This window comes from Magnolia sinica, chromosome 2 (genome assembly GCF_029962835.1).
Source record: "Magnolia sinica isolate HGM2019 chromosome 2, MsV1, whole genome shotgun sequence".
Lineage (NCBI taxonomy): Eukaryota > Viridiplantae > Streptophyta > Magnoliopsida > Magnoliales > Magnoliaceae > Magnolia > Magnolia sinica.
The window spans coordinates 17,576,624-17,604,614 of NC_080574.1; the positions used below are offsets into that span (position 1 = coordinate 17,576,624).

Consider the following 27,991-nt stretch of genomic DNA (forward strand, 5'->3'; position numbering starts at 1 on the left):
CGTGTCCACTAAACGGGCTACAGTGCGGAAGTCACTGTCTGTAAAATTAGATTGGTTGAACGATCCTAACTTCTGGTTTCTGGATGGTGGTTTGCTGAAACAGGAGCATTGGGCACCTGTCATTTGTTAACCGTCCAAATACGTGTCCACTAATCACTTCGATAATCAAAGAAGTATTCATCTAGATGGACCACAACATGGAAAATCCACCATGTATTGCAATCTTTACGAAATTTCCAGTTCATCCATCGCACCATGTTGCCTTCCAATTCGTGGGTGCGTCACATCCTACTGCTGGATCTGTTTTCATCGCGACCATCATTCTGAAACTGCAACGAATCCAATATCCATCTCACATTACTGAACAAAAAGAAAATTTGCTGATCTATACAATGGACGGTCTTGATCCACCCCCCTTCAAACCACATGGAAGGTAGGGGTCGACGAACGTCCATCACGATCCAGCGCAGTGGAAAAGAAAACCCTCCCAAATCATCCCTGTCCCACCTCAGCCCAAACACATAACGGAAGACACTGCCCCTTCTCCCCCGCCCTCTCCGTTTAGAAAAAAAAAAAGAGGAATGAAAACAAAAGCAAAAAATCGAAAGCCCAAACACATACATATATAATAATATTACGAAGAAAACAGAAAACGATGCTTCCCCACTCTCATTCTTTATCGTATCCCTAAAGGCCTCTACAAAACAAACGGCCATGGGCAGCAGCGCTACGGAAGAACTGCAGGAGGAGCAGCTCGCGATTCTGGGAAAAACCCTAAAAGAAGGTGAGCGCATTTTAGCGCCGACCCGGAGACCAGACGGCACTCTCCGCAAGCCTATAAGAATCCGGGCGGGCTACGTCCCCCAAGATGAGGTTGCAATCTACCAATCAAAAGGCGCTCTGGTAATACCTCATCTCTCTCTCTCCCTCTCTCTCTGTGTGTCTATCTCTGGGGTTTTGCAGCTGACGGTATCTTGATTTGGCTGTGCAGCTAAGAAAAGGCAGCTCTCCGGAAGTGCCGCCCGGATACGATCCCGTCTTGGATGCGAAGCCAAAGACTAAGTCGGCGAAGAGGAATGAGAGGAAGAAGGAGAAGAAGCAACAGGTGTTTTCTTGATTCTTTCTTTTGCTTTTTTTTTTTTTTTTTCATTTGCTTCGTCCTTTTTCTTTTAGTGTGTTTTGCAAGAACTGGAACTGGTCGTTATGATCACCTTTCTTCTTTGCTGCCAAACCCTAGAAGTGTTGGACTATCAGGGTTACTCCCTACAGAGGGTTTATGTTCAGTTGCTCATGTTGATGGTTTATTCAGAATTGGGTTTGTAGATAAAGTTTAGGATTCTTGGTGTTATACAGGGTGGAGTTTCACAAGTTCGAATTGGGAGTGTTTAACTAATTTTTTATTTTGTGCTTGGTCATCTAATCAAACAGACCTGTGCTTTTGCCAATCTTTTTCCATGAAATTCAACTGATGCAGTGATCTCTACTTGGGTTTGATCCTACTGTGATGTTGTAACAGGCGGATTAGTTCCACCACCCCCCCCCCCCCCCCCTCATGGTTTGTGTATACATGCTTAAGCATGTAGAGTATTAGGTGTTTGTAACAGACTCATGGATAGACTAGGCTGAAATATGGTCCTAGTTTAGTGGGAGAAGCCCAACCTTGATAGAGTAGACTAAAATACAGTCCTAGTTTAGTGGGAAAGCCCAAACTTTTGCGCAATTGGATTTTCGAGGCATATAACATGTCTGGAGAGACGGGGTTGCATGTGAAAGTTCACATACATCATTTGCATGCAGCCATTTCTTGCACATGTTCAAGAGACATGCCATTTTAGCAGGAAAGGGAGGGTTACCCATGAAAGTTCACATTCTATCCTATGTGTGCGATCATTTCTTAGACACGCTATTCAACACTACTTCATGCTTGGATCCTCAAAACTCTGAATTTTATTGTTGCAAGCAGAGATGATTTTACAAGGAAGGCGAACCCTTTTTTTTTTTATAATGGTGGGTTCTTGATTGCTTGAATGTGACCAAAACTCACCTCAAACGATCCTTGGGTAGATGGTGGGTTTGTATCTTGGACTTTCCTAACCTATAAACCCAATTACAACACAAAGAAACAGGACTTGCATTTCTGGTGCTACCTTGGGCTACATGGAAAAAGTTCATATACACAATATGCATGCTGTAATTACTTGCACATGTTCAAGACATATGGTATGTTGGCAGGAAAGGCAGGGCTACAAGTGAAAGTTCACATATGTCCTATGTATATGATCATTTTTGACACATAATATTCAACACAAATTCAGGCTTGAATACTCAAAATTCTAAATTTTACTGCTATATGTAGAGCTGATTTTACAAAGAAAGCAAACCCCTTTTTATGGTGGTTTCTTGAGTACTCAAATACGAACAGAACTCACCTTAGTTGATCCCTAGGTTGATGGTCAGTTTGTATCTTGGACTCTCCTATCCTGTAAAGCCGAATATGACACAGGAACAAGGACTTGGATTTCCAGTGTTATTGTTGGCTGTTACAAGCTGTATAACAGGTGATGCATGTCAAAAATTTCAACTTTGGAGGGTTATTGCCACCTCTCTGATCGTTCGCCCCCTTTCCCTCTCTCTACAGGCTTAATGACGCAGGACAATTAACCACTTGCTCTAAAAGCTCAAACTGATAGAGTATGAAGAATTAATCCCTTTATCTCATAGCCTAGGCCTCACATTTCATGGGTTAGGACCTCAGCCGAACCCCCCTCGTGAGTGCCAAATCACATGGGTACCGCCTCACACGAGCCACCCACCTCACACGGGCAGCCCACCCCGAGTGTATCCCTGCATTCCACAGGCAACCCCACTCGAGCCTGTTGTGAAAATGTTCCTGCATTAATCACCTCCGGTGAGGAGTCTCGAACACGAGACCTCCCGCTCTGATTCTAATTTGACGCAGGACAATCAACCACTTGCTCTAAAAGCTCGAATTGATAGACCATGAATAATTAATCCCTTTATCTCATAACCCAAGCCTTACATCTCATGGGTTAGGACCTCAGCCGAACTCCCCTCGTGGGCCCCAAATCACATGGGTACCGCCTCATACGAGCCACCCGCCTCACACGGGCCGCCCACCCCGAGTGTGCCCCTGCATCCCACAGGCAATCCCACTCGAGCCTGGTGTGAAAATGTCCCTGCATTACTTTAGATGCCGTTGGAAGTGATATGGATTGCATTTGCGTGTTTCCCCAAATTTAGGCGATGCTTAGACTGCCTATTTTAGAATTCATGTTGTGGAGGATGTGTTGGGTCTTGGTGCCGGTGACACATCCTGTCTCGACAAGTCCTGTCACAGGCCCTGGCATGCTGTGATATGTGCTAGGATGCTTTTTTATGCTCTTTTTCCTCCTTTCATTCGTGCACTTAATACGTGGACATCCTTGGTGTGCTTTTGAACCACTGGTTTGACTATAGGCATCGTGGAAGATGGAATGGAGGGCTGGCTTTGCACCTCAGAGGCTATTTTTGTGTCAGACTGAAGATTTGGCCATCAAGGAAGCTTTTGATTGTCGAACTCGTTTCTCATGTTTGTATTGTTCTCGGAGGTGATGTTGTCCTTGTACTGCTGAACCATTAGATTGATGATTTGAGCAATGCTAGGTAAGGTGCTATCTATTTGCTGCTATGGAGTTATTGGGGGGTAGCTTGATGTGTTCTGGTCATTTTGGAGGCCCCAGAGCATTGTTTGTTATTTTGCACTGTTAACACATGCAAAGTGAAAAGTATCTCTGATATTTTGAAAATTAGAGAGAGTCCTTTTTTTTTTTTCCAGGAAATGATCTCGACTCAATAGTATCCCAATCTTCTCAAAATATATCCAAAATGCCAGTATATCATGATGATATCCTGATATTTCCTGATAATATCATGATAAATCCTGATATCGAGCTCAAGAATCATCTTGATTATTGCGCACTCCCACTAGAGGGAAGACCTAGGATTAAGTCCAACTGATGTTATGATGAAAAATGACAAAAAATCCGACATCCAAAATTTCTTCCCTGACTTTGTTTCTTGCTATTTACTTGTGTATTTTCTTATATCTTATTTTTTGAGGGGTTAAAGTGATTTTTCTAATAAAGAGGAATTTTCAAACAAGAAGAGACTTACAATAGAGGGAAAGACTCCCCGTAATAGCTTGGGACTGGATCCATTGCTCAAACAGAACATGAAATTTACATTGCCCAATGGTAGTGGACAAAATAAGAGAAACAAACTGCTTGCATGTTCTTACTTCCTCCATCCAATTTACCAAAGTAGAAGGATATTCGTTTGAGGAGGCTGCACATCTAATCATGCTGTGTCAACCACCCACAATAACTGTAGAAGGTGCTTGCATTTAAAGGTGTCAATGGGTTACGGCAGCTTGTCAGGTCTTTAGACCTTGCTTCGTCATGGGTCAGGCTCAGGTGTAGATTCCTAGGTCTGTTGGGTTGGGTTAACAAGTTTGGACCCAATTAGTAACTAGGATGGGCACATGTCAAGATCATTGGTCTCTGTCAGTTTGGTTGAGCCTGCCCGGGTCTGACCTGACCATGCTAATTATAGTATATTAGTGGTATAGAATATATCATACATATGTATGTATTGTGTACCACTAATATACATGTAGAAAATGCTAGATGCACTGGGCTCAGACTTGGGCACAACGAACTTTTAATTAGGCTGGGCTTGGGCCTAAAAAAATTGGCCAATTTTGGGCTAGGACTTGGGATTAGGCTCAGGCTCGGGCATTTATTTTCCAGTTGGCTTGGGCTGACCTTGACGTAGCCCAAGTCCTACCTATCGACATTATTCTGTGCATCTGATGTAGCTCCTGCAATCCGATCTACAAAGATCTAATCTTTGCCTTGTTGGAATCCTCATTCCCAATGGTCTCGCTTAGATCCTGACTATTCCTCCCCTCTTGTCTTGAATTAGCAATCCCAACAGGGTCCAAGGTACCCCACCATTTCTGATAATTGAGCTCTCATTTTCTCAGAGGTGATGGTCTGACGGAACCCAGGAGATAGTACCTTGATTGTGCCCTTACAGTTTTTAATGACCTCCATTCAACCTCTTCTACGATTAACTTGCTCCATGCTGGCAAACACTTTGAAGCCAACGCCCAAGAAATGATTGTTCCCAGACTCTTCCAAGAACAATCGTGGTACATCCGATCTTTTCCTGAGAAGCACAATTGTTTCCAAATCGGCCCTGGCACTGCAGTAAGAGTTGGCTTCCAAAGAATTCTTGTGTTTGGAAATTTATATCCAACATCTAATGCCTCTTAACAAGTTTTCAATGGAAGAGGGCATTGACCAACCTATCTCAAACATGTTAAGTACCACCCAATCTCATCAGTGAAAGGGCATAGAAAGGTGTCATTGATAGATTTGCTGTTCTTAGGCATAAATGGTAGCTGGTATTAATAATTTTTTCTGCCATTAAAAAATATAAAGCAAGCCTGTTGTGTATTTTCCCGCAGTTCAATATGGCTTGGACTCTGCCAGATTCTATATGACAATTATGTGAAGCTTGGAGAGTCCAATTCCCATGTAAAAAGCTAAGAGTGATTTGGAATATCTGTTTTCTGGCTATCCTTTGGGGTCCTCTTGAAGGAAAGGAACAACCATACTTTTTAAAAGTTTTTGTTCTCCGTGCCCTTCTATTGCTAGAGTTAAACACCTTGTTTGCTCTTGGGTGGAGGCATGCAGTTCTTTTCATCTTCATCCAGGCCTCTTTAGTTGGTTGGTTATTTTGTGTGTTTTGGCTGCTTTGTAGTGGCCTTTTGCTTTCAATTAAATCCTCCTCTACCAATAAAAAAACGTCTATTATGGAGGTGATAATTCTTTAAAGGTTTTGTTTAAACTTGGCACCCAACACAAAAGCCGTGGTCCTTTGGACTTCCATAATCTAGCATTGGGAGCTACTGTTCCATTACCACCCATGAGATGCCCAAAGAAAGACGTGACAAAGAATTCGCCACTCGGTTGAAAGTGATAATGCTGTTGGTGGCGAACAGTTTGATTCCGGGTGTTGTTGAAGGTGACTCCAGAAATGCAATCTGTTAGGCTGTCTCAGGTGGGAGTTCGTGGAGGGTGGTGGAAGCCATAGATCTTTGTAGAGGCATCCGGTCTTATTCTGGCAAGTAGGGAGAGAAGCTAACAACATTGGAGTCTTTCAGGCAAAGCTGGTGCATCTAGACATGCATTGAGGTCTTCGATTATAGAAATGCGTAAAGGGGTTTGAGCTTTTTCTTCTGCATGGGGTGGGATGTGATCCCCACTGTGCTTGTAACAGTTGCTGGTGCTGCTTTTGATGCGTTTTTATACTGATTATTTTTATTTTTATTTATTTTTTAATAAAATTGAGATAACTCTTCAAAAGAAAAATCCACCAATTGGTTCCGATAACCAAATCCTACTGTTAGAGCCCATCCATAAACAAACACCCTCCAAGCTATTTAGAAGTTGCACAAAGAAGCAAATCTCATCATGTCTGAGGTTCTGAGAAAGGAGACAATGGACTGTCATCATGGCAAATGTCTTTCCTGAACTTGATACATCCATTCCCATTTGTCTCTGATTCCTATCTTGAATTGATTTCCAACTTTTTGAAATGCTTATAAAAAAGAAAAGATATGAAAAGAAAGGAATCTAACCTTTTGAGTTGCCCTCTACAACCTGGTCGTTTAGTAAGCTAGCCAAATCAAGGCTCCTGACCTCCTTGACCCTGTAATTAGCATTGATCACCTTCTACCATATCATTTTCTTGAGTGAAGCACTAGAGCCACTTTCCCAACAAAGTTGTATTCATCTTGAATGTTTTTATTCTCCTATTTCCTTTGTCATGCTTACGCACCTCCATCCAATCCACGAGGCGATATTTCCCCTTTTCCTTCATTCCCCTGCCACATAAATCCTCACCAAAGCTCTCTGACCTATCCACTGTACTCCTTGGGCAATGAAAACAAGCCCATAAAATGAATGGGTAGGTTGGATAGGCTGCTGTGATCAGAGGAGTTCCACAATTGAAAGACAGAAACCTTCCTTTTCTCATTTACTAGCTTTTTCACATGTTTGGCCACTAGGTCCGAAAGGACTTTTGAGAGATTCTTAATGCATAGAGCCAGACCCAAATAGATTGAAGGGGACATTCTGCCCTGGATCTTGGATTTGAAGCTGCATGTGTGACTTCTCTCTCGTCCAGTCTGATACATCGCAACTCAAATTTAGACCAGTTAACTTTTTGGCTTAAAGCCACCTTGAAGCACCTCGGAGATCAGAATCTTTCATACAGGACACCTTGACACCACTCATGAAGTCTTCTTCTGTACCTTTATCTGCCATTCTCCTGCGCACTTTACTCACCATTGTGAAGAGGAATGAGAAAGGGGGTCCCCTTGCCTCAGGCCCCTTCATCTTAAAAAAATTATTTTGGTGCCCCATGAACGAGAAGTGAAAATGTAGCCAAAGAAATGCACTCCTTTATCCATGGCACCCATCTGATTCCAAATCCTGGCTAACTAATCACGCATTTGAGTAAATCTCAATCAACATGATTGTAGGCTTTTTCCGAGTCCAACTTGCAACTTGTGTTCGATCTTCGTTTTCTGTGTATTGAATCCATATACTCATGAATCACAAGTGCCCTGTTAAAAATATGCTTATTTGTAACAAATGCCTTTTGGGAAGATGAGATGAATGCCAAAGAACATGAGTAACTCTATGAGAAAGAGTCGTCAAAATTGTACAGAGACCACCATAGTGCAAGGCTGATAGCTTGGAAGTCTTTCAGTTCAAGAACCCCTTTCTCTTTGGGATATATATGATACCTGAAGTGCCCAACTCCCGCCCTAGTCCATACCTTTCGTGGAATTCATAAAGGAATGCCATATGATCAACCTTGATTCCTTTTAAAAAAAAAAAACTAGAGGAAAATGCCATTGGAAAACCATCAAGATTGGGGCTGGATCCCTGCTGAGCTCAAAGATTGCTTTCTAATCTCTTGTGATAAAGGCTTTTCCTAGAGATGCCCATCTTCCTCAGAAATTTAATTGGAATCAGACGATCTTATTTCAGACAATTCCATCTTTTCTGTTGAATACAAATCTTAAAAAAAAGTCAAGTCTGCCACCACATTAATAATGATTGTAGGATTTTTCAGCTAGATCTCATCCACCTCCACATTGAATGGGATTTGTTTCTCTTTCACACTTAAGCCAATCTGTAAGGAACCTTGTATTTTTTTTATTGCACCCCTTAAGCTAATCCCTGACATGCATCTCCACTTTATTTCCTCCTATCTTTATTTTATTGAACTCTTCTTTCTCTTAAAGAGCACAGGTTTCCTCATTTATGTTAGTTTGTTGAATCTCATTGAGAATCTTTGCCTTGGCTTCATTAATTACCCTTTAATGATCTCTGTGTCATTCTTGATCTTTCATTTCAGAGTTTTCAGCTTGATTGCTACTTTGTGGCATGGCCATCCTTTGGTTCTTTTATAGTTTCACCATTCTCTATCTTTTTCAAGGAACTCCTCGATTATGGAACCTTGAACAATTGGACAATGATCCAATGCCAATATGGGGATGGCCTACTATAGAGCCCCTAGAAAATGTGCTGGACCAGTTATTTGTCCATGTGAATTTAGCTCCATCCATTGGTAGGTTCACCAACCCAATAGCAAAAGCCTCTTCTACTCCGGTCAAGTTGCGACCCACTTTTTCCTCTCTCTCTCTCTCTCTCTCTCTCTCTCTCTCTCTCTCTTTTCTTTTAGACTAAAATTGTCTCTGACATGCCAAGCAAACCTTCAATGTGCCCTACCAACTCAAGATCCTCCATAGGTCATCATCTGTTGATGGTCATTCTTCCCATAAACTAATGTGAAGACCCATATGAACCCATTTGAGAGAGCTGAAATTGCAGAAATTGTTTAGGGTCCAACCCAATATTTCCTTTGTAGGCTGGCATTACCCGATACATGTGGTAGGGGTGATTGCGTGTATCCGCAAGGATTAGTCTCACTTCAAAAGAGGTGGGGACATCCCGTGTCTTCAAAAAAAATAAAAAATCCTTTGTAGGCTGATCTTTTTAGCCCTTCGGCACCAACTAGGATATCCCTTGGCTCCTATTGCATTACATGCCTGATGAAGGTTTGTTTCTGGTTAAAAAAATGTCATTGGAATGTTCTTGCATCACCTTTTCTTTGAAGTATATCCCTTTCATTCAAAGATCGATGATCCTCGGATGTCTATGACATATTGTGGTGACTTGGATCTTGCAAACTCACCTCCAGATTGATGTATTTGGGTCAACTTCCTCATTGTAAAACAGTCTCCAAGCGCTTCCACAGTTACTAGAAACCAATTATGGAGCTATAACATGGAGGTGCATTCATCATGTCTTGCCCCCCTAGACCTTAAGTTTCTAACCAATAGGTGATTCTTCATACATGTCACTCTGTGGAAGAACATCTCTTGTTGCATTATCTTCCAATGATTGCAGTATCGATAATATCGGCCGATATTATTGATATCACGCAGTACTGATATGATATTGGGTTTTCGTTGATAAACTTCCTAGTAGCAGATGATATATCGCAATGTATTGCAATTTATTGACGATACATCAAGTGTGTCAATCCTCTTTGCAAAAATATTAAAAGATTGTCAAAAATCTCTGAAATTTTTTGTATTCATTACATTCGTAAGGAAACTTCGACCATCCTTTTCGATTATTTGGAGAGGAAAAGGGATTTGGTGGCAGAAATCGCAATCGGAGAGTGCAGTACCGGAACCTAAATAGGTGAGTTTTTGTGTATTTGAACAGCTTTTCCTTGTTTAAATTCCTTGGAGTCAATGGAATGAGGTTTATAATTCATGATTTTGCATGTTTTGTGTGCTCAATCAAGGGTGGAATTTGGGAAAATTGGGGAAATCTGAAATTTTGTCCATTTCACCCATTTAACTTGCAGTTAGTGGTTGACAAAAATTACATTTTAGTGCTTGGAGGCTGATCTACAAATTGACGGAACTTTGAGTATTCTTAATTAAAATATGTTGAAAATTAAGTAAAAATCATTTTATTTGAAAATAATTAGATTGACTAGATGTTATGTACACTTAATATTTTATTTTTATGAGTTTATATTGATCTTAACATCAACCAAACTAGTTTATTTATTTTAAAAAATAAAATTAATTTTTAAAAAATTTTAAAAATATATTTTAAAATAAATGCACCATATATTGTAGAACATATCGAGTGTCATTATTTAGTACATTGAATGTGCTAATAAGTGATATGAATTGTAAAAATATTAGTGATTTCTTTATTTATTAATTTATATGAACTGATGTTTAATACAGTTGCATCACTTCTATTTGATAGGGTGCTATTTAGAACCTTATACAAAGTAGACTTATTGTGTACTTGAATTTTGTAATCTTTTGAATTTTGAGTGTGTAATGAAGTCTTTTTTAACACCCCCTAAAGTTTCATTGAAAATTTGACCAATTTCCCAACTTTTCCCAAAAACAATGATACATTATGTGATACATCTGATACTTCCCATGTGATACTTGATATGTTTCCGTATCCCAAGGGTGCGGCGCATTTGTCCATATCGATACTGAAACATTGTTATCTTCTTTACCTCATTCTCGACATTTGAGGCAGATCCACACCTTGGAATCATTCTTCTTTTAGCTCCCACTTCAATGCCCAAATCCCCAAAACATCTCAAACAATTCTTGCACTATGACGGTTGATATTTCCTACCATCTAGTCACCCATATGGTCCTTGATCTAGCCAGACATTCAAGCTAGCTCCATAACCCATATACAGGCATAAATGACCACGGGGCCTCGGGTGGAAGTGCCCCCCCCCCGTTGGAAAATGAAGGGTGCCCTCTTTCTTTTATTCCTTTCAGGGAACTTGTGACCAGAAGTCGCAAAGGAAGTGTATCCATAGAGAGTGCAAAAAAGAGGCAAGATGAGATGAAGGCAGTGGATGAAAGTGGGGTCGCGGTGGGGTACCGTCAAGGATAAAGAGTGGTGCGCCTCGGCCAGGAGGCGATCACAAAATCTTAGGAATCTCTTTGTGACACAGTGTGGTGATCACCATGGAAGGAGTGACTATGGCGGAGATCAGAGAGTGGCTTGATGAATGTTGCAGGTTGGGGATGGAAGCTTACTTGTTGAATCCTATTGGGTTCAACGAAGTTTGGATAAACCTCCAGCCATATGTGAGGGTGGACCTCCTCTTGATGGCAGGAGCCCTACACACCGATGGTCCGATTGTGAAATTCAACGATGGGAGTATTCCGCGTTTGGGGACAATGATGCGTGGTACTATTTTTGGGGAATTCCTCTAAAGCTGTGCTTCAGGGAGTTCTACATCGCAATCGCCTCCTGTGTGGGTGAGGTTCTTCTCCTCGACCTGTTGACCGAGAATGGATAAGAGGTTGGAGTGGCTAGGGTACGTATCAGAAGGAAGAAAGGGCAACCTATTCCGACGTCGGTGACTGTTGTTATTGGAGACAGGAAGATGGTCATGTAGGTGCAGTGAGAGCTGAAGAAGGAAGGCATTCAACTCATATGGGGGGCCTTCTGGAGTGTGCGGGAGGCAGGCGGGCATCAGGGATCAATGCTCTTTAGTGGAACGATGCCACAAGAGCACAAGCTCAGTGCTACATTGGTATTCCGGCTTATTCGAATGACGCTTGTCAACTTACGAATGGTGGCCAGTTGGCTAGTGGAGTTCGTTAGCCCCGGGAGCTGAGATGTGGTGAGGGGCGTGCTTCGGGAGATCAACTCATTCGCTACCCTAAAGAACGCTCCCACTTCTTGTTCGGATCTCGAGCCCCACCTTGAATTGAGGCTTGGTGTCGAAGCAACTCATCCTATACTCATCCAATTGACGCGTGTTGAAATTGCAACTCAGAAGTAGATACGTGGCACATGCGGAGCTGCAGGACGAATTCCAACCACATGGATCTTGATTTAGGCTCCCCTTCATTACTTGAGATGCCTGTGTCTTAACTTGAATCGACTTTTTCACCCTTTCTTCCATCGCCCAAACTTCCTTTTTAGGTTCTGGGATTGCATTGGGAAACTCATGAAAGGATCTATTGTCAATAAGCATCATGTGGCTCTGGAAGGCCGGTGGTTGGTTCTCCCCATTCTTTCTTCAAGTTCGTTTTTGTTGCATCCCCTTTTCTTTTTGTTAAGACCTCAGGCCCACACTTCCTTGAACTGTAACGAATGTTCCCCAACTTAAACCCATTCACCTCTTTGATGGCTTTTGTTGCCTACTCTTGTGAGTTAAAGTGAATGAAGGGACAACCCCTTATTTTCCTTGACATTTTGTCCTAGGGTTGGAACTGGTGGTATCCCCTATTAATGCAGCCAAATGGCCACACAAGCTGGTTGATCTAATATTTGACCCATCCAATTGTGCACATTGTCTTGATTGATGATCTAGAGACTAGATCAATGGTATGATGATCAATTGGATGGGATCAATGGTCAACTTACACCATGATTCTAATGGGATCAATCGAATGTTCATCAATTTCATAGGGTTTATTTATTTAATTAATCTTTATGGTGAGATTGAGTCATGGTTTAGTTAATAAATTTTTTAATTGTATTTACATCACTTTATTGGTGGGCCACTTTTGAGGCATCGAACGATATCCAAATGACTCAAAATTGGTCTCATTTGATAGCCTCTTGAATTATCTTTCAAACGAGCTCAAGATCATGTAATTCTAAGGCTGTTTGGGTGAGCTATGGCCCATATGGTGGTGAAGGGATTCAAGGGCATTTTAGTTGTTTGCATAATTATGGCTTCTTTCTTTTTTTAAAGCCTATGTAAGGCTATGTTTGGAGTTGCAAAGCAATATGATATCTTGGAAATAAAAAAGTTATTGAGTTATTTCTTATTATTTTTTTCTACTTCTTTTTTTAATGTCTTGGAAGAAGATTTGGAGAGGGGTTTTTGCCATCTCTACCCTACAATCTTGTTTATTTTTCTTTTAGCCATTTGCATCCCCTTTGGGGTTTGCTTCAACGACCCTTTTGGACTTGTTGAAAAGATGCTCCATTGGCAACTTTGAGATTTTGTTCTGGAGATTGAAACAAACATTGTGATATATATACCTTTCAAAAATAAAGAAGTAATCTATCTTTGTCACCAAGGTTCTTGGTTATTTGATATCTTGGATTTCACCCCCGGGCTTTTGAGTTGGTTAAGACATTTTGGCTAGATTGGTGGCTGTAGGTGATACTTGAAGTTCAATATGGAAATAGTATTACTTGAGTTTCTCTTGGTACTCATAGATTGGGGTCATACCTCCATTTCATTGGTGGTTATATACATACATATGGATGTATGTACTTTGTATGCATTTATATTACCTTTGTATATTTGGAAGATGCCTTACCTGCCTCTTCTTAAAAGGTGTTCTTGATGGCCATATAGTATCAAGTTTATTGCTCCGGTATAAGATGATTTATGGAAACCACCTGCCTGATAGAGTAATGTGGCTATATGACAATCTTGGCACTTACGTAGAGATTTTGCTTTGGATTGGTGGACTGTCCTATCATTGACTTTCCTGCTCTCCTAGCGTGTATTCTTTGTTGAATTAATTATGGCATTGGAAATCAAAAGGAGGACCTGTAAGCACAGAAGTATTATTATGGCCTTTGTGAAGTGTAAAAACCCCACTCTTAGGGTTGTCAATAGGTCGGGTTCAGGTCATATTTTATCCATATTTGGGCTAACTGGATTCTGGTCTTGTTGGGCCTAAGTCTCATTCATGAAAGACCCAAACCTGGATCTGATTGGGTTTGGGCACTCTTTGGGTACCCATTGGGTATTTTGATCCAGGCTTTGAGTTGGTTTGGGGCAAATAAGAGCATTTATATGGTTGGGCTCATCAATGGATGAATTAGATGACACACATATCTGCTGCTTTGATACATGCGTGGTGTATAAACAGGCTCTCTTACATGTCTCATGGCTTAGAAAACCTTATTTTGTTGTTAGAATAATGAATGTATATTTAACATATTAGTAGTACTATTAAAAATAATTGGACCTGAATGGACCTGACCCGAATTGGTTGGACCTGATTTCTATCTACGTAAAAAATAAGAGACCCGAACTCGACCCAGTTTCTCACCGGGTCCAAAAAGAGGGACCTGTTTATCTCTAAAATTGTGTCAGGTCCATTGGGTACCTGTTGGTCTGCATACTCATTGACAACGTTACCCTCCTAGCCTCCCTTAGAAGTGAGTGTTGAAAGTATCGATATCGTTACAAGTTTTGCTGCCTAGGGATATGGAAACAATATCGATATCGCGCGGGGAAACATGAGAAAATGGTGGAATTTTTCAGTGAAACTTCAGGAGAAGCTAAAATACTCATATTTACATATTTAGGAATAAAAAAATTGCAAAAAGAATGCATACATAATAAATTCCCATTTAATGGGGGCCTAAAAGCATGTGTTGTCATAAGAAACGAGTCCAACCATCTCATCAAGCCCATCTATCCATCCAACCATCCCATCTATCTATCCAACCATCCAACCTTCCATCCAAACATCCATAAATATTTTAGAATATCGACAACACATGATATTTCACTAAAAAATTGTCGGCAACTGGAAAGGAAATGAAAGACTGGTCTTGATATCGCCCATGTTGCGATAACGATAATATTGCGATATGATCAATATTATTGTCGACAATTTGAACATTGCATACAACCATGCGCCCATAAAAAAATTTGAAATGGAAATTTTTTAATAAACATATTTTTGGCGATATTATCGAAATATCGTCGATATACTGGCAATACAAGCGACACTTGGAATTTACACAGTCGAAAATATTGGCTTAATCGAAACATTGGTGATACAAGCAACACCTGGAATTCACACAGTTAAAAATATTGGCGATGCATTAGCGATATTGATACATTGGTGTTACTTAGCGATACATCATCGATACTTGGAATTTCTAAGACTACTAGTGTTATTAGCATCGCTACCAATGTTATTGATATTGTTGAGCTGGAGATAACAAATAATATCGGGGACATTTCGAGAATATCGGGGATACTTTGAACAATGCAGAACTATGCTAGGAACAAGGTATTTAAAATCGGTTACGTAACGGCCATAACGACTATTATGTAACGGTAACGATCATAACCGTTACGTGTTATGGGGTCGAAACGGCCGTTACAGAAAAATGGGCCATAATGGCCCCATAACGGTCCAATAACAGTTTTTTCAAAAAATAAAAAATGGCTGTTGCGGTCCGTATCATAACGTTAATGGGGGTGGCCGTTACGGCCAGCTTTACCGTTTTGGAATACCTTCGCTAGGAATGATTTAAACAACATGGTAGGTTGTGATGCAATGAGAGAACACTTCATGGAGATGGATACTTTGCATGCCTTGACTCCTCGAGGATGAGAATTTTTTTACTTATTTCCATCCAAATGCAACATCCTGGGAGAAGGAAAATGGCAAAACTGGTGGTTGATGATCAAGAGTTTTAGCTTTTGGAATAGCATGGAGGATGCTATTGTGCACTTTTGCTCCAAGGAGCTTTTCTCATTCATGTGGGGGGTTAGGCTTGCTTCAACACTAACAAAAAAGTTAGACCTTGCTCAAACACTAAGTATAAAGTCAGGCTTGCTTAACCACGAAGGACTATGCTTGCTTAAAGGATTAATGGGAATCGTTGAGGGTCTTTTCTCCAACAAGATGTTTATTACTCTACACATTTTCGTTTGTAGTGCGATAAGCCGATTACTCAATTATTTTATCCTCTCCCTTCATAGGAATTTTTGGTCTTTCTGAAATTGGTTTTGATACTTTTCATGGATAGATTGTATTATTTCCATTAACATGGCGATTTTTTAAAAATTCTTCTTTATTTTCCTTTTCTGAGTTGGAAAATTCTGTTAGTTCAAAGGATTTCACCTATTAGCCTATTGGGTGGAGTGTTTTTTTGGATGCTTGTACCAGCCTACCAGGTCTTGTTGTCCCTTCCAAGGGTAGGAAATTCTTGATGGGATTGTGGCATTTAATGAAGTGATCAATTCTGGCAATGAAGTAGTTTATGTTGGATGGCTTCTAAGATCGACCTAGACTTCTAGAATGATGCAAGCAGATCCTCAATTTGGCAATGTAGTAGTGTATGTTGGATGCTTGTACCAGCCCACGATGTTTGTTTGGCCCTTCCAAGGGGAGTAGATTCTTGACGGGATTGTGGTATTTAAGGAAGTGATCAATTCTGACAATGAAGTAGTGTATATTGGATGGTTGTTAAGATTGACCTAGAGTGATGCAAGCAGATCCTTTGTCTCACGTGCTGCGCTGCAGGCCCACATGACCATTCCGGCCCCATGTATGGGTCCGAAGTGGCCACACATGTGGGAATTAAATGAAGCATCGACTAGCTGCTGCCAGGGGACACTTTGTGCCCCTTCTCAATAAAGAAATTGAGTATAATGTCCATGCGTATGGGCGGACTGTAAATCAGCCCGTACATGGGGTTAGTTTGGGGAATTCACCTTTGCTTTAGAATTTGCTTTATTTAGTTAATGAGCAGTGAGTTGTCTAGACCTTTTTGCCTTAGGGTGTGTTTGGTTGCACCAAATTTTGATGAAATTGCATGAAAATTTGCACCAAATTAGAGTTCACTTTTGCTCTAGAATTTTCTTTATTTAGTTAAAAATCAGTGAGCTGTCTAGACCTTTTTGCCTTATTTAAGAGCCTGCTTTACTCAGTTATTTATCAGTGAGCTGCCTAGACCATTGCTTTTGAGTTTTCTTTATTTAGTTGGCGATCAATGAGTTATCTAGTAGCTAAAATTAGAGAAACCAGATCTTTGAGGAGTCCTTTTGTTGTAAGGTTCATATAAGACTCTTCTTGTTTGTGATGAGTTTTCATGATGGAATTAAAGAAGAAAATTTCAGGAGTTTGAAGCTTGCGAGTGGTTTTGTACAAGGTGAGAAACTCTTTTGGTGGCACGATCCCAATATTGGGTCCAGGATTTGTGAGATTCAAGTTCTAGCCTAGTTATCCTGCAGTTTTCTTGTTGTTTTCTAAGCAGTCGACACTTTCTGAGAGGTCAATGGTTACTTGATGAGGACGTGGGTCCAGATCTGAATGTCTACACTTCTGTTATTGAATATCTCAATGGTGTAAGTGTGCATGTACTACTTACTCAAGAGGTAACTGCAGGAAAAAATGCTCCTGGAGCCTGTATATCCTCTTGGTAGCGACCAAATTTAAAATGTTTCCTTTGAACCTTACATCACTTGTCAGCAAGTTTATTGAGCATGTCACAGATAGAAGACTTTGTTGTAATAGGGGTATCTTTGAACCAAGTCATGTGGCCTGCAAATTTGCAATCTTTGACTTCATTGTGGTGGAGCCAGGCATCTAGGTTCCATCTTCAAATTCATTTTATTTACTCTTATTTTGGGTCCATGCATTCACTTAACTGAAAAATAAACTTAAGAAGCTTTGCAAGAATCATCATAGAAGCTTCATACATTTACGATCTGCATGCATATGAGATCTTTTTTTTTTTTCCCGAAAACTCGAATTTTATTTAGGGCCTGTTTGTTTAGAGAGAGAACCGTGAACGGCCTTGGAATTAAAAAAACCTTCCCTTGATGTGACAGTTCCCTTTGTTCGAGAGGGGAAATCTATTTCCTTTTCTTTGCTTTTCCTCCTAAAATGAGTAAACCATTTTTGCGAAAAAAACCTGTTGAATTAAATTGATTTCCTTGGTGGGAAGATGCTATGACCTTAGATGTGACATGTGAAGTTGTCATTATTGCACTTTTCCTTGGTTTAGGCATTTACCCATTTCAAAGGCAAAACAAACAATGGGAATGGAAAGGGAAATACATTTTTATGGAAATTTGTGTTGCTAAACAAACATTGGAAATGGAAAAGGATTTCCTTTTCCTTTACATTTCATTCATTTGAGGATTCTAAGGGGTTGTCCCTTTCCATGTTTTTGTTTCATGCTATCCAAACAGGCCCTATAGCAAAAGGAAAGAAATATACAAAATAGATGATGAGAGATCATCCAATTATTACAATGAAGAAAGATCCACCCAGCTACCTTGAAAAATTTCCACTGCAGTCCTTTGACTTCACAAACAACCACTTTGCCTTGCGAAAGACCTGAATAGTAGAAGCAGCTTGTCATCAAAATTCCCATTGTTGCATTCTAGCCAAGTCGCCCATAAGATGGCTATGAGAACAAGGCACTAAATAGTCCTTTTTCTTCCTTCTCACCCAGCTAAAATGCCACATGGATAAAAGCTTCCCGACCTTTTGGGGCATAACCCACTGAATTTCCCACAATGCGAAGAATTTCTCCCAAATTATCTGAGTAAACATGCAAATGCAATGAATGAACAAGTGGTCTGCCGTTTCCTTGTTGCACAGGCATAATCTCAACCATTGGAGAGGATCACTTGTCCTTTCCTCAAATGATCTAATGTGAGTATTTTGTTCTTGCACACCAACCAACCAAAAGCCACCACTTGGGAAGGTCCCGGATGCCTCCAAATATGACGGATGAGTCCTTAACTTGAGGCAAAGATGAATTGTGAAGGATCAAATAGAAGGACTTAGCTGTAAAGTCCCAGATTTGCTAGGATTCCAAACCCATCTATACCCTTCCATCTCAGTGCTACCATGATTATGTAACATCTCCGTTGGGGCAACCAGTTCATTAATCTCCATGTAAAGGAGATTTCTTCTGAAGATAGGATTCCATACCGATTGTTCTTCCTCCCTCGAGATGCAATAAGAGATGGGAACATCTTCTCTCTCTAACCACCATCATCATACCCTATGCAAGTGGGTGAGGACATTGTAGAAAGCTCTACCCCCGCCAAGGTGTTCCGTAACGGTAACGGTGGCCGTAACGGCCACCATCATTACCTTTACGATATGGGCCATAACGACTGTTATGGCCCTGTAATGGCCGTTACGGTCTCTCTCTTTTATTTTGTTATTTGTTGAAAAAAGCCCCGAAAAACCTGTATCTTGCCCTTAATGTTGATTAAAAAGTATGAAAAACATATATGTCTCGTAATAGACCATTACGGGGCTATTATGACCTTTATAAGGGATGTAACGTGTCGTTAATGGCAATTACGGGTCATTTTTTTCCATAACGGTTGTTATGGCCGTTACGACCCCGTAACGTGTAACGGTTGCCACCGTTACCTTTACGTAACGGCCTTTACGGCACACCATGACCCGCGCACCACTCGTCCCTCCCAAAATTGCATCTGTGACCCATCACTAGGAATGAAGCAGATGCTCTTAGAAAGGATTGACAACTTAGAGAACTGCCTTCCGAACTGCTTATGCTCTGTATCTTGATGATGAAGCAGTAAATCATCACCCTTTGTCCTCACCCTATTTGCATGAGATCACTCTATTCCAAGGACCTTCCTTCACCAAATCTTCATATCCACTAAGCCAAAGCACCAGGTTCAAAAGCTTCAATGACCTTATACCAAGGCCCCTCATTTCCTTTGGCTTGCCGATCCCCCAAATTTATGCGGTGGAATATCTTCTCATCTTTTGCGCTCCTCCATAGAAAGCCTCTTTAAATCTTTTCAGTCCTCTTTGCGTGATAAGTGCTTGCCTTTTCATCTCATCGTGATAAGCTTCAATGGCCTTATACCAAGGCCCCCGGAAAGATCAGTTATTGCCTTTTCATCCCAATAATTTTCCATTGGATTCTTTACAAAATTGCATCCGAAAGATGCTTTGCCGGTTTCTTAATGCACAGTGGTATTCTAAGATATTCATGGAAAAAAGGTAGACAGATATGAGGCGGGAAGCTTACCCGTCTTGCAATTGAAGGTACTAGTAAACTAAAAAACTTCTTCTCTTGAACGAACACCTAAAAGTTTGCTTTTTTAGGATGTTTTATCTTTTGAGTGGATGCTATCTCGCAACAACGAATAATCTTACATTCTACAGAGATAATCTGCTTGGGATCGGTGCACCCCACATAAAAGAAGGGCATCATCGGCAAACTGAAGATGTGATACCTGGAAGTTAGTATTCTCATCTGATAATCCTTATATAAGGGCAACCTCTCTAGCATTCTCAAGCATTTTGCTTTGCGACTACAATAAATAGAAATGGTGATAAAGGATAGCCTTATCTTAAACATCGTGAACCCTTTCAGTGAGCTGTTTATGAGGATTGAGAAGTGAGCTGATCCCATGTATTCCAACATCCACCTCGGCCCATTCACATCGAAGCCCAGTCTATCTAGCATCTAAATGCAATTCCAGGCCACTTGGTCATACTCTTCCATGTCCAGCTTAAAAATTCCAGGAATGATTGCTGCTCTTTCTCAAGTCAATCGTTCGTGGGCGACCAAGGCTCCATCTTGAATTTCTGCGGTACAAGAAGGCCCCTTGAGTCTTCGAGTAACTAAACCCAAAACTTACACAATCTTGATGCAAGATATATATTTTTTTTTCCTCCAAAACTTTGTACCTATTGCCAATCAATCTAATATGTCAGAAGTCTACGAAACTCTCGGAGCTTTCTTCTTAGGAATGGAAGTAATGATGAATGCCCCTAATTCCTTGGAGAGATGAGTGGTTGAAGAATTTCAATAGCCCCTAATTCCTTGGAGAGACGAGTGGTTGAAGAATTTCAATACCAAAGCCACCAAGTCCACATTTTATCACTTCCCCAAATACTTGAAAGAAAGCAAGAGGGTAGCCATCTGGCGCCATGGCTTTGTCCCTTGAGAGAGATTTGATTGCTTCTAACACATCCTTGTTTACCTGCCTTTCCACCCAAGTGTCTTCAGTTTCTCTTATTTTATCAAAATCCAAATTGTCCAGGGACCACCGCATCCATCCCTTCCCTTGTAAGAAGACTTCTATAAAACTCGACAATTGACTCACATGCATGGTGTGTCGTAAAGGTCGTTACGGGGCCGTAAAGGCCGTTACGTAAAGGTAACGGTGGCAACCGTTACACGTTACGGGGTCATAACGGCTGTAACAGCCGTTATGGAAAAAAAATAACCTATAATTGCCGTTAACAACACGTTACATCCCCTATAAAGGCCTAATAGCCCTGTAATGGTCTACTACGGGACATATACAGGTTTTTCATACTTTTTAATCAACATTACGGGGAAGATACATGTTTTTAGGGGGTTTTTTCAATAAATAAAAAAATAAAAAAGAGAGACCATAATAGCCGTTACTGGGCTGTAACAACCATTATGCCCCGTATCGTAAAGGTAACAGTGGTGGCCGTTACGGCCACCGTTACTGTTACGGAACACCTTGCTCACAAGTCTCTTTTTCTTTCTATTCTCTCCCTGTCAATTGCCAAACTATGAATATGCGATTGTAACGACTCCTCGCTGTGGCGATACTGTGGTCACCTTTGACCGTACTGTTCAAGATCTCTGCCTCCATTTGATTTCTTCCTCTTTCAACTTTTGCTCCAAATCTTGCTCCAAGAGATGATGATGAAACAAGTCCTTGTCATTCAAAGGACCTTCATCTTTCCTATCCAACTCTTGAATGGAAGAAATCAATCTTGATTTCTCCTCCTCCATTGAGCCATACTTGCCTTTATGCTACTCGTTTTGTCTTTCAAAAGCTTGAGTTTCAACATTAGCCTATCCTATTACTGGCCCATCTGGTTGCACTTAAAGAAGGCCACCACTCCATAGAAGACTGTTGGGAAGATTGACATAGTTGAACATAGCAAGACTCAATTTTGCATATTTTTATGAAATAGTTAATTCGATCATAGTACTGCAAGACATCGTCACATGAATTTGACTGTTCTTAAAAGGACATTCTATGATATGAAAGTGAAATCCTCTTGAATCATGTGCGTATTCAACTGTAGATGTGGCTGGAATCTATATACCTGATTTCACCCATTGCTTTGGTAGCAGATTACATATCTAGGAAAGAAAGGTACACAAAATAACTAATGCCAAATAGCTTGGAGAAAGCTGTGGCAATGATGATAAAAGAAAATAGCATTATCTTGTGCATGTAAGTGGAGTACAAGGCAGAGTTTATCATGAAAAAAATACATGTGGATTCTCATTGGTGGAATAATTTTGAATTTAGTAACAGAAGTCTGCTGCAAAAGCTGGTTGTGCTCTTGCTTTTGCGCCTGCCAAGCCACCAACTTGGCTACTGTGACTCCAGTCCAAATCTAGTTGCTCGTAAGTTCATTGAATAAGCTTAGTGCCTATATTTTATTAGAATATGCATTCATATTTTAAACTCTTTAATACCACTAAAAGAACTCTTTATTAGTGTTCTATACTGACACTTATTAATCCCATATTTTATTAAAATATACATTCGCATCTTTAACTATTTATTACTATTTTATACTGACACTACCCAGGCACTCCATCTTAATCTTTTGACACTCACTCCGGTTTCATACAACTGAATCTCATTATACACAAGTTCAAAGCATCGGTATTGTTGAGGATATTAGTTAGGGTGTACATTGAGTCGAACCGAGTCGAGCTGGCCTCAGCTCGAACAGTGGCTGACCTCAGCTCGAACTTGGCTAGGCTCGGTCCTCGAGCCTGACTGGCCAGCTCGGCTTGGTTCGGTCAGCAGCTCGGGCCGAGTTCAAGCCAAGATCAAGAAGAGTTCGCCATTGAGGCATTTCCACAAACACCTTAACTGCAACTTCAAAATCCCACTGTTTTACAAACAGAGGCAATGGTTGTACAGGTATTTTCTCAAACACCTTCTAAATAACATAAAAACCAAAAAAAAACAAAGAGAAAAAAGGTATTTGTTTCATGTACATACCTTCCTTGCCACTAGCCAAACCTTCCTTGCCACCAGCCAGCCAAACCTTCCTTGCCACCGGCCACATTTCGTTGAGTCATTTTATCAAACAGTTGGTGAGCAACATCAATGGCAAAGTAACCGAGTCACCGAACTAGTTCGATTCGAGCTGGATTCGATCCGAGTCGAGTTGAGCTGGGGCCTGCTCGAACTCGGCTCGAACTCATTTTCGTGCTCAAAAAATCAGCTCGACTCGGCTCGAACTCAGCTTCGAACCGAGTCCAATCGAGCTTTTTCGAGTCGAGTCGAGCGAGCTAACCGAGCTAGCTTGGTTCGTGTACACCCCTAATATTAGTCATCAAATACCAATGTGTTGGATGGTTACTGTTCATCTTGATGCCCATTTTTTAAAAAGTGGTGTATATTGGCTGATCTTTTGAACTGCGTCTGTATGTTAATTAGTGACATGAGTGCTATTCATACACCATTAATCATTTAACTTCATTGTTATCTCCGATATGTTAACTAGATGGCATCAACTAGCATACCTGAAGAGCATTCATTAACTTGTTGGTAATCCAATCATGACTCTGGAGGTGATAGGTTCTTGATAAACATACTGGGCTTCTTTTAGCATAGATGGCAAAATCATACCTTTTTTCCCTAAAGAAATGTATTTATTTTTGCCTAGGAATTTCTTCATGACTATCAATGTTGGGAATTCCTGTTCTTTTCTTTTCTTTCTTTCATTCTTTTTCCCCCCCTGGTGTCTGGTAAAGAGAAGAAGTTTTTTAAAGCAAAGTGCTAGTAAATTATCTTAATAACTTATAGTGTACCTCCATTTTCTTTTATGCCATTTATTTGGAAATAAATTTAAACTTGTTCCTTTCGCTTCTTGTGGAACAGTCTGCACATCATCTTTTGCAACTATAACAAGGTCTGTTGCAACCCTCTCTCTCTCTCACACACACACAAACACATGCATCTTTTTTCAGTTTTCAGCTTAATTGGATGCCAGTTTAGCCTGGGGATCTAGGGATCATGTTACACGGACACTTATTTTATTTTTTGAATGCTGCATTGTAATGTTGAACAATTGAAGTTTTATCTTGGATTTGTAGAATGTTGGCATCTCCTGTACACGTTACATTTTCACATACTGATTTACCAATAGCTTGTGATAAGGAACTTTAAAAGAAGCTTTTGATAAGTATCATCATCACCATCAATATCATCATCTCATTGTCTTCAAAGCCTTGTACTAGCTATTGGCGTTGCCATTTCTGCCCACTGGGTACCTTCGGGTTACTATCTGACACACCATTTCTATGTCTAGAACTAATTCATGTGTCTAACTTGGATCTCTTAGGGATATTCAATTAAGACTACAAAATCAACATGAGCAAGATATGGGGCAGAAGCACAGCCAGATGTTGTTGTCATTCTATTTAGTTAAGGGCCAGGGCTCTTGAGAGCTAATTATTAGGAAGGTTTGCTTTCAGGAAAAAAGAAAGCAGTCTGTTTTAGATATTACCAATGATAGAGATTATCGACTTAATGCTTTGAAGCAGGTGAAACAAATTTTGATGGACAAAATTATCTAACTATTCATCTTGCTCTATTTTATTATATAATTGAAGACAGTAAACCTGGGTTTTGCCAGGGTTGGGGATGCATTCTAGATCACAGTGATAGTTTTATATTGGAATTCTGTTGACCTATTGGGATCCATGAATCCAACTTTGCAAGGTAGTGGCTATGCTTCATGCAACAATGATGCTGGTTTCTAACAACCTGCTTCAGGCAGTGATAGAAGGCGATCCTAGCAAAGTTATAAGCTGGGTTAGTGCAGGTTGGGGCCACTGGAAAGTCATGGAGATGATTGCAGAGGTGATGGATATATGTAGAGATAGACTGATCCACTTCAGAGAAATTGGGAGAGAAGCAAATAAGGATGCTCATGCAAAATTGGAGCCTCTAGACAAGGTCTCAATGTGTTTGATCATAGGCACATGTAACAGTCCTTGTAAAGTTCAGGTTGGCTTTTTTGGTTCAGGGTCCTTGATGTGTTTTTGTGTGTAGCTGCTTGCTGCTTTTTTCCTTTTTTTTTTTGCATTGTATGCTGTTTTTATCTTTTGCAATAAAATTGACGTGAACTTCAAAAAAAAAAAAAAGGAAAAAAAGAAAAAAGAAAAAAGCAAAAAAAGGAGAGAAAATAGTATTAACCACTTATTCGCAGGCTGCTCTTGCTTCATCAGCATCAGCTAAGGGAAAGAGCTTAGGCCCTCAGGCAGCTGGAGAAACGGCAACTGCAGAGGTGCTTTCTTCTGAGGATGTGGGACACAGGTCAGAAGCTGTGGAGTCAATAGCTCTTCAAATGAATAAGCTAGCTGTATCTCCGACTCCTACAGTACATGGTCCTACTCCACACTCAACAGAGAGTTCAAATCCAGGGGGCCCTCCAGATCTTGACAAAAGAATTAGAGCACTAAAAAAGAAGGTAACCTTTCAAGCTTATGATTCAATGTGTACACAAGATTTGTGTTTTATGAACTATGTTAGCTTCACCAAAATGATGACAGTTTTTTTTCAATGGTATGGAACATTCTTTTATCTCAATTGTCAGTCTCTGATGGTTCATCATTCTATTCATCAGTTGATTGAAAACAAATGAAATCATTCAATCTCTGAAGGTACCCTCTAGTTATTCTCATTCTTATTGATAGATGCACCCTCTAGATATTCTCATTCTTATTGATAGATGCACCCTCTATATATTCTCATTCTTATTGATAGATGCACCCTTGTTTTTTTTTTTTTTGAGAGGTAACATGGGCTCGAACCCATGACTTCAATGTTGAAATGCACTGTCTACCACTGAGCCATGGGTTGGAGCCATTGATAGATTCACCCTTTCTTCTAGTGACATAGTAGTACAGAGTTGTCGTATTGTAATATCAGCAGTAGAAAACAAAAGGTGTGTATCAATGGGGTTAGATATCATTTCTCATCGCTAAAATAGCTAGGGCCTGCTATTATTATTAGTTTCCCATGCAAATAAAAGCTTGGGAAGTATCCAGAGATTCAAATGTCAAGATGAAACTTCAGGATGGTAGAACCTTAATATGCCTTCTGACTGAATGACTGGACAGTAGGTTGTATAACACTCGAATGGTCTTTTTGCGTATCTGGAAACCATCTGTGGGAAGCCATGGGACATAAAAAAAAAAACACACATGGTGCAGACCACGGAATGCAGAAAAAAGAAACAAAGAAAAAAAAGAAAAGGCTTGCAAGCAGCTGCTTGAATGTTTTGGTGTTCTGAGGGTGTTTAGTCTGAGAAAACTTAGAATGTTTTCACTTTCTTATGCTTAAAATACAAGTGATTTGTTTCTTTACAGGCCGCTAATGTGTACAAGATCCAGACAGATCATGTAGGCCCACCTTGGATGGGGCACATCCCGATATCTACACTGGTGGGATGATTTTGTCGGAATTTTTTGGGGGAAGACATGGATGGTCAAAGCAACTTTGGATGATGTCCCTGTAACTATCAATCATCTTTCCCAAAGGTCCTCCAATAGAATGGTTTGGATTGTCAGTCAGTTTGATGTTCGGGCATGGCTAATCCAAGGTAGAACATACTTGATGATTGGTTTGGATCTCATACATGGATCTCCTGTTTATGAAAAGCGACTGATAAGTGAAAGAAAGTGAGAAACACCATAGTCTTGCACATTTTAATGTGCTCCTGCTGGGGCTTGGTGCTATAGTGTGGCACCTATGTGTGTCCCCTAATGGAAGGTCTTTTGGTGTTAGTGAATTGTATGGCAATTTCAACCACAAATTTCAATCTTTGCACGTCTTTAGGCTTTTGTTTTGGCTAAACAATATGCCTTCGCAGTTTATCGTGATATCCATGAAAATTACCAAGACCTAGTTTCCATAACTCCATATGGAGTCAGCTGGCACCTCTATATCTATCATTGGCTGTTGGTTCTTTGTTAATTGGTAACTTGGGACTTTGTTAGTTCTGACTTCATTCATTGAAAACAAGAGGTGCTTATCTTGGTCTACGGTTCTATCTAATGACAGCACTCCATTCTCTGAAAGAAATTGCCATGTTGAATACACTCGTTTGAGACATGCTGGCATGACTATAGGAAACATCATATTCATCTTTTTTCTTACTAGTTCTCAGTATTAAATATGTCCACCACCTTTAGCGCTTGCTTCTATTTTTTTGCTTTTATGAACTGACATTTATATAATCTGTATGCCTATTTCATAATTTTTATCATGATTCATGAGACTTGCATATGGTTTTACTTTGGGGAATTGATATCCCCACTCAGCGTGATTGACCAATACCCCCATTTCTACTTTTGGTAATACGATAGTTTGACTCTGTACCATTGTAATGCCACAAGCGGACGTGCCAGTGGGCGTAAATAGGTCTCTCTTTATTTGGAGCTTCTGATTTCTGGTTTCTCCTGTATCTGAAATACTTACATCTCATGTATCCTCTTAAGTTTTGGATCTTTGTATGTTGAATGGTGGTACACCATTTTACAGATTCGGAACACAGAAGCTCTAGAGAAAGGCAATAGAGATGACATGAAGCCAGAGCAGTTGGATAAGTTGGCGAAATTGGAAGGGTGGCGCATGGAGCTAAAGCTTCTGGAGGATAAAAAGTCGGTGGCACCAGTTCCATGAGGGTTTGTGTCAAATGGTGTGAAGTTGTAATATTTGTGGGTTGGGTTCTGATCCTAGTTTGGTGGGCATGTGAATGCTGTTGTCAAATACAGTCGCGTGCGGGCGAAATGATTCTAGGAACTGGAACCTTCATTGGTTGTGCATCTCCCATCATTTTCCTTTTCTGATTGCCAACTATTAAAGAGTTTCTCCCTTTAATTCCTGATGATTCTCTGCCCTCGCTCCATTACATTCCAGAATGGGTGCAGTATTCGGCACTTTGACATTGATGATTTCCATGCAACAAGCAAATGTCGAGCTTTTAACTTTTAACCCCTTCTCTATAGGCATTCTAGCTTTTGGG

At 40.4% G+C, this 27,991-nt stretch overlaps 1 protein-coding gene across 1 annotated transcript; it reads left to right on the top strand.

Annotated features, from left to right (window-relative positions):
• The first annotated feature begins 519 nt into the window (after nucleotides 1-519).
• LOC131236476 (partner of Y14 and mago) lies at nucleotides 520-27,958 on the top strand. The gene is made up of 4 exons (XM_058233684.1): nucleotides 520-903; nucleotides 992-1,105; nucleotides 25,172-25,432; nucleotides 27,508-27,958. The coding sequence occupies exons 1-4, from the start codon at nucleotides 715-717 to the stop codon at nucleotides 27,646-27,648; spliced, it is 705 nt and encodes a 234-aa protein (XP_058089667.1). The 5' UTR covers nucleotides 520-714; the 3' UTR covers nucleotides 27,649-27,958.
• The last annotated feature ends 33 nt before the right edge of the window (nucleotides 27,959-27,991 follow it).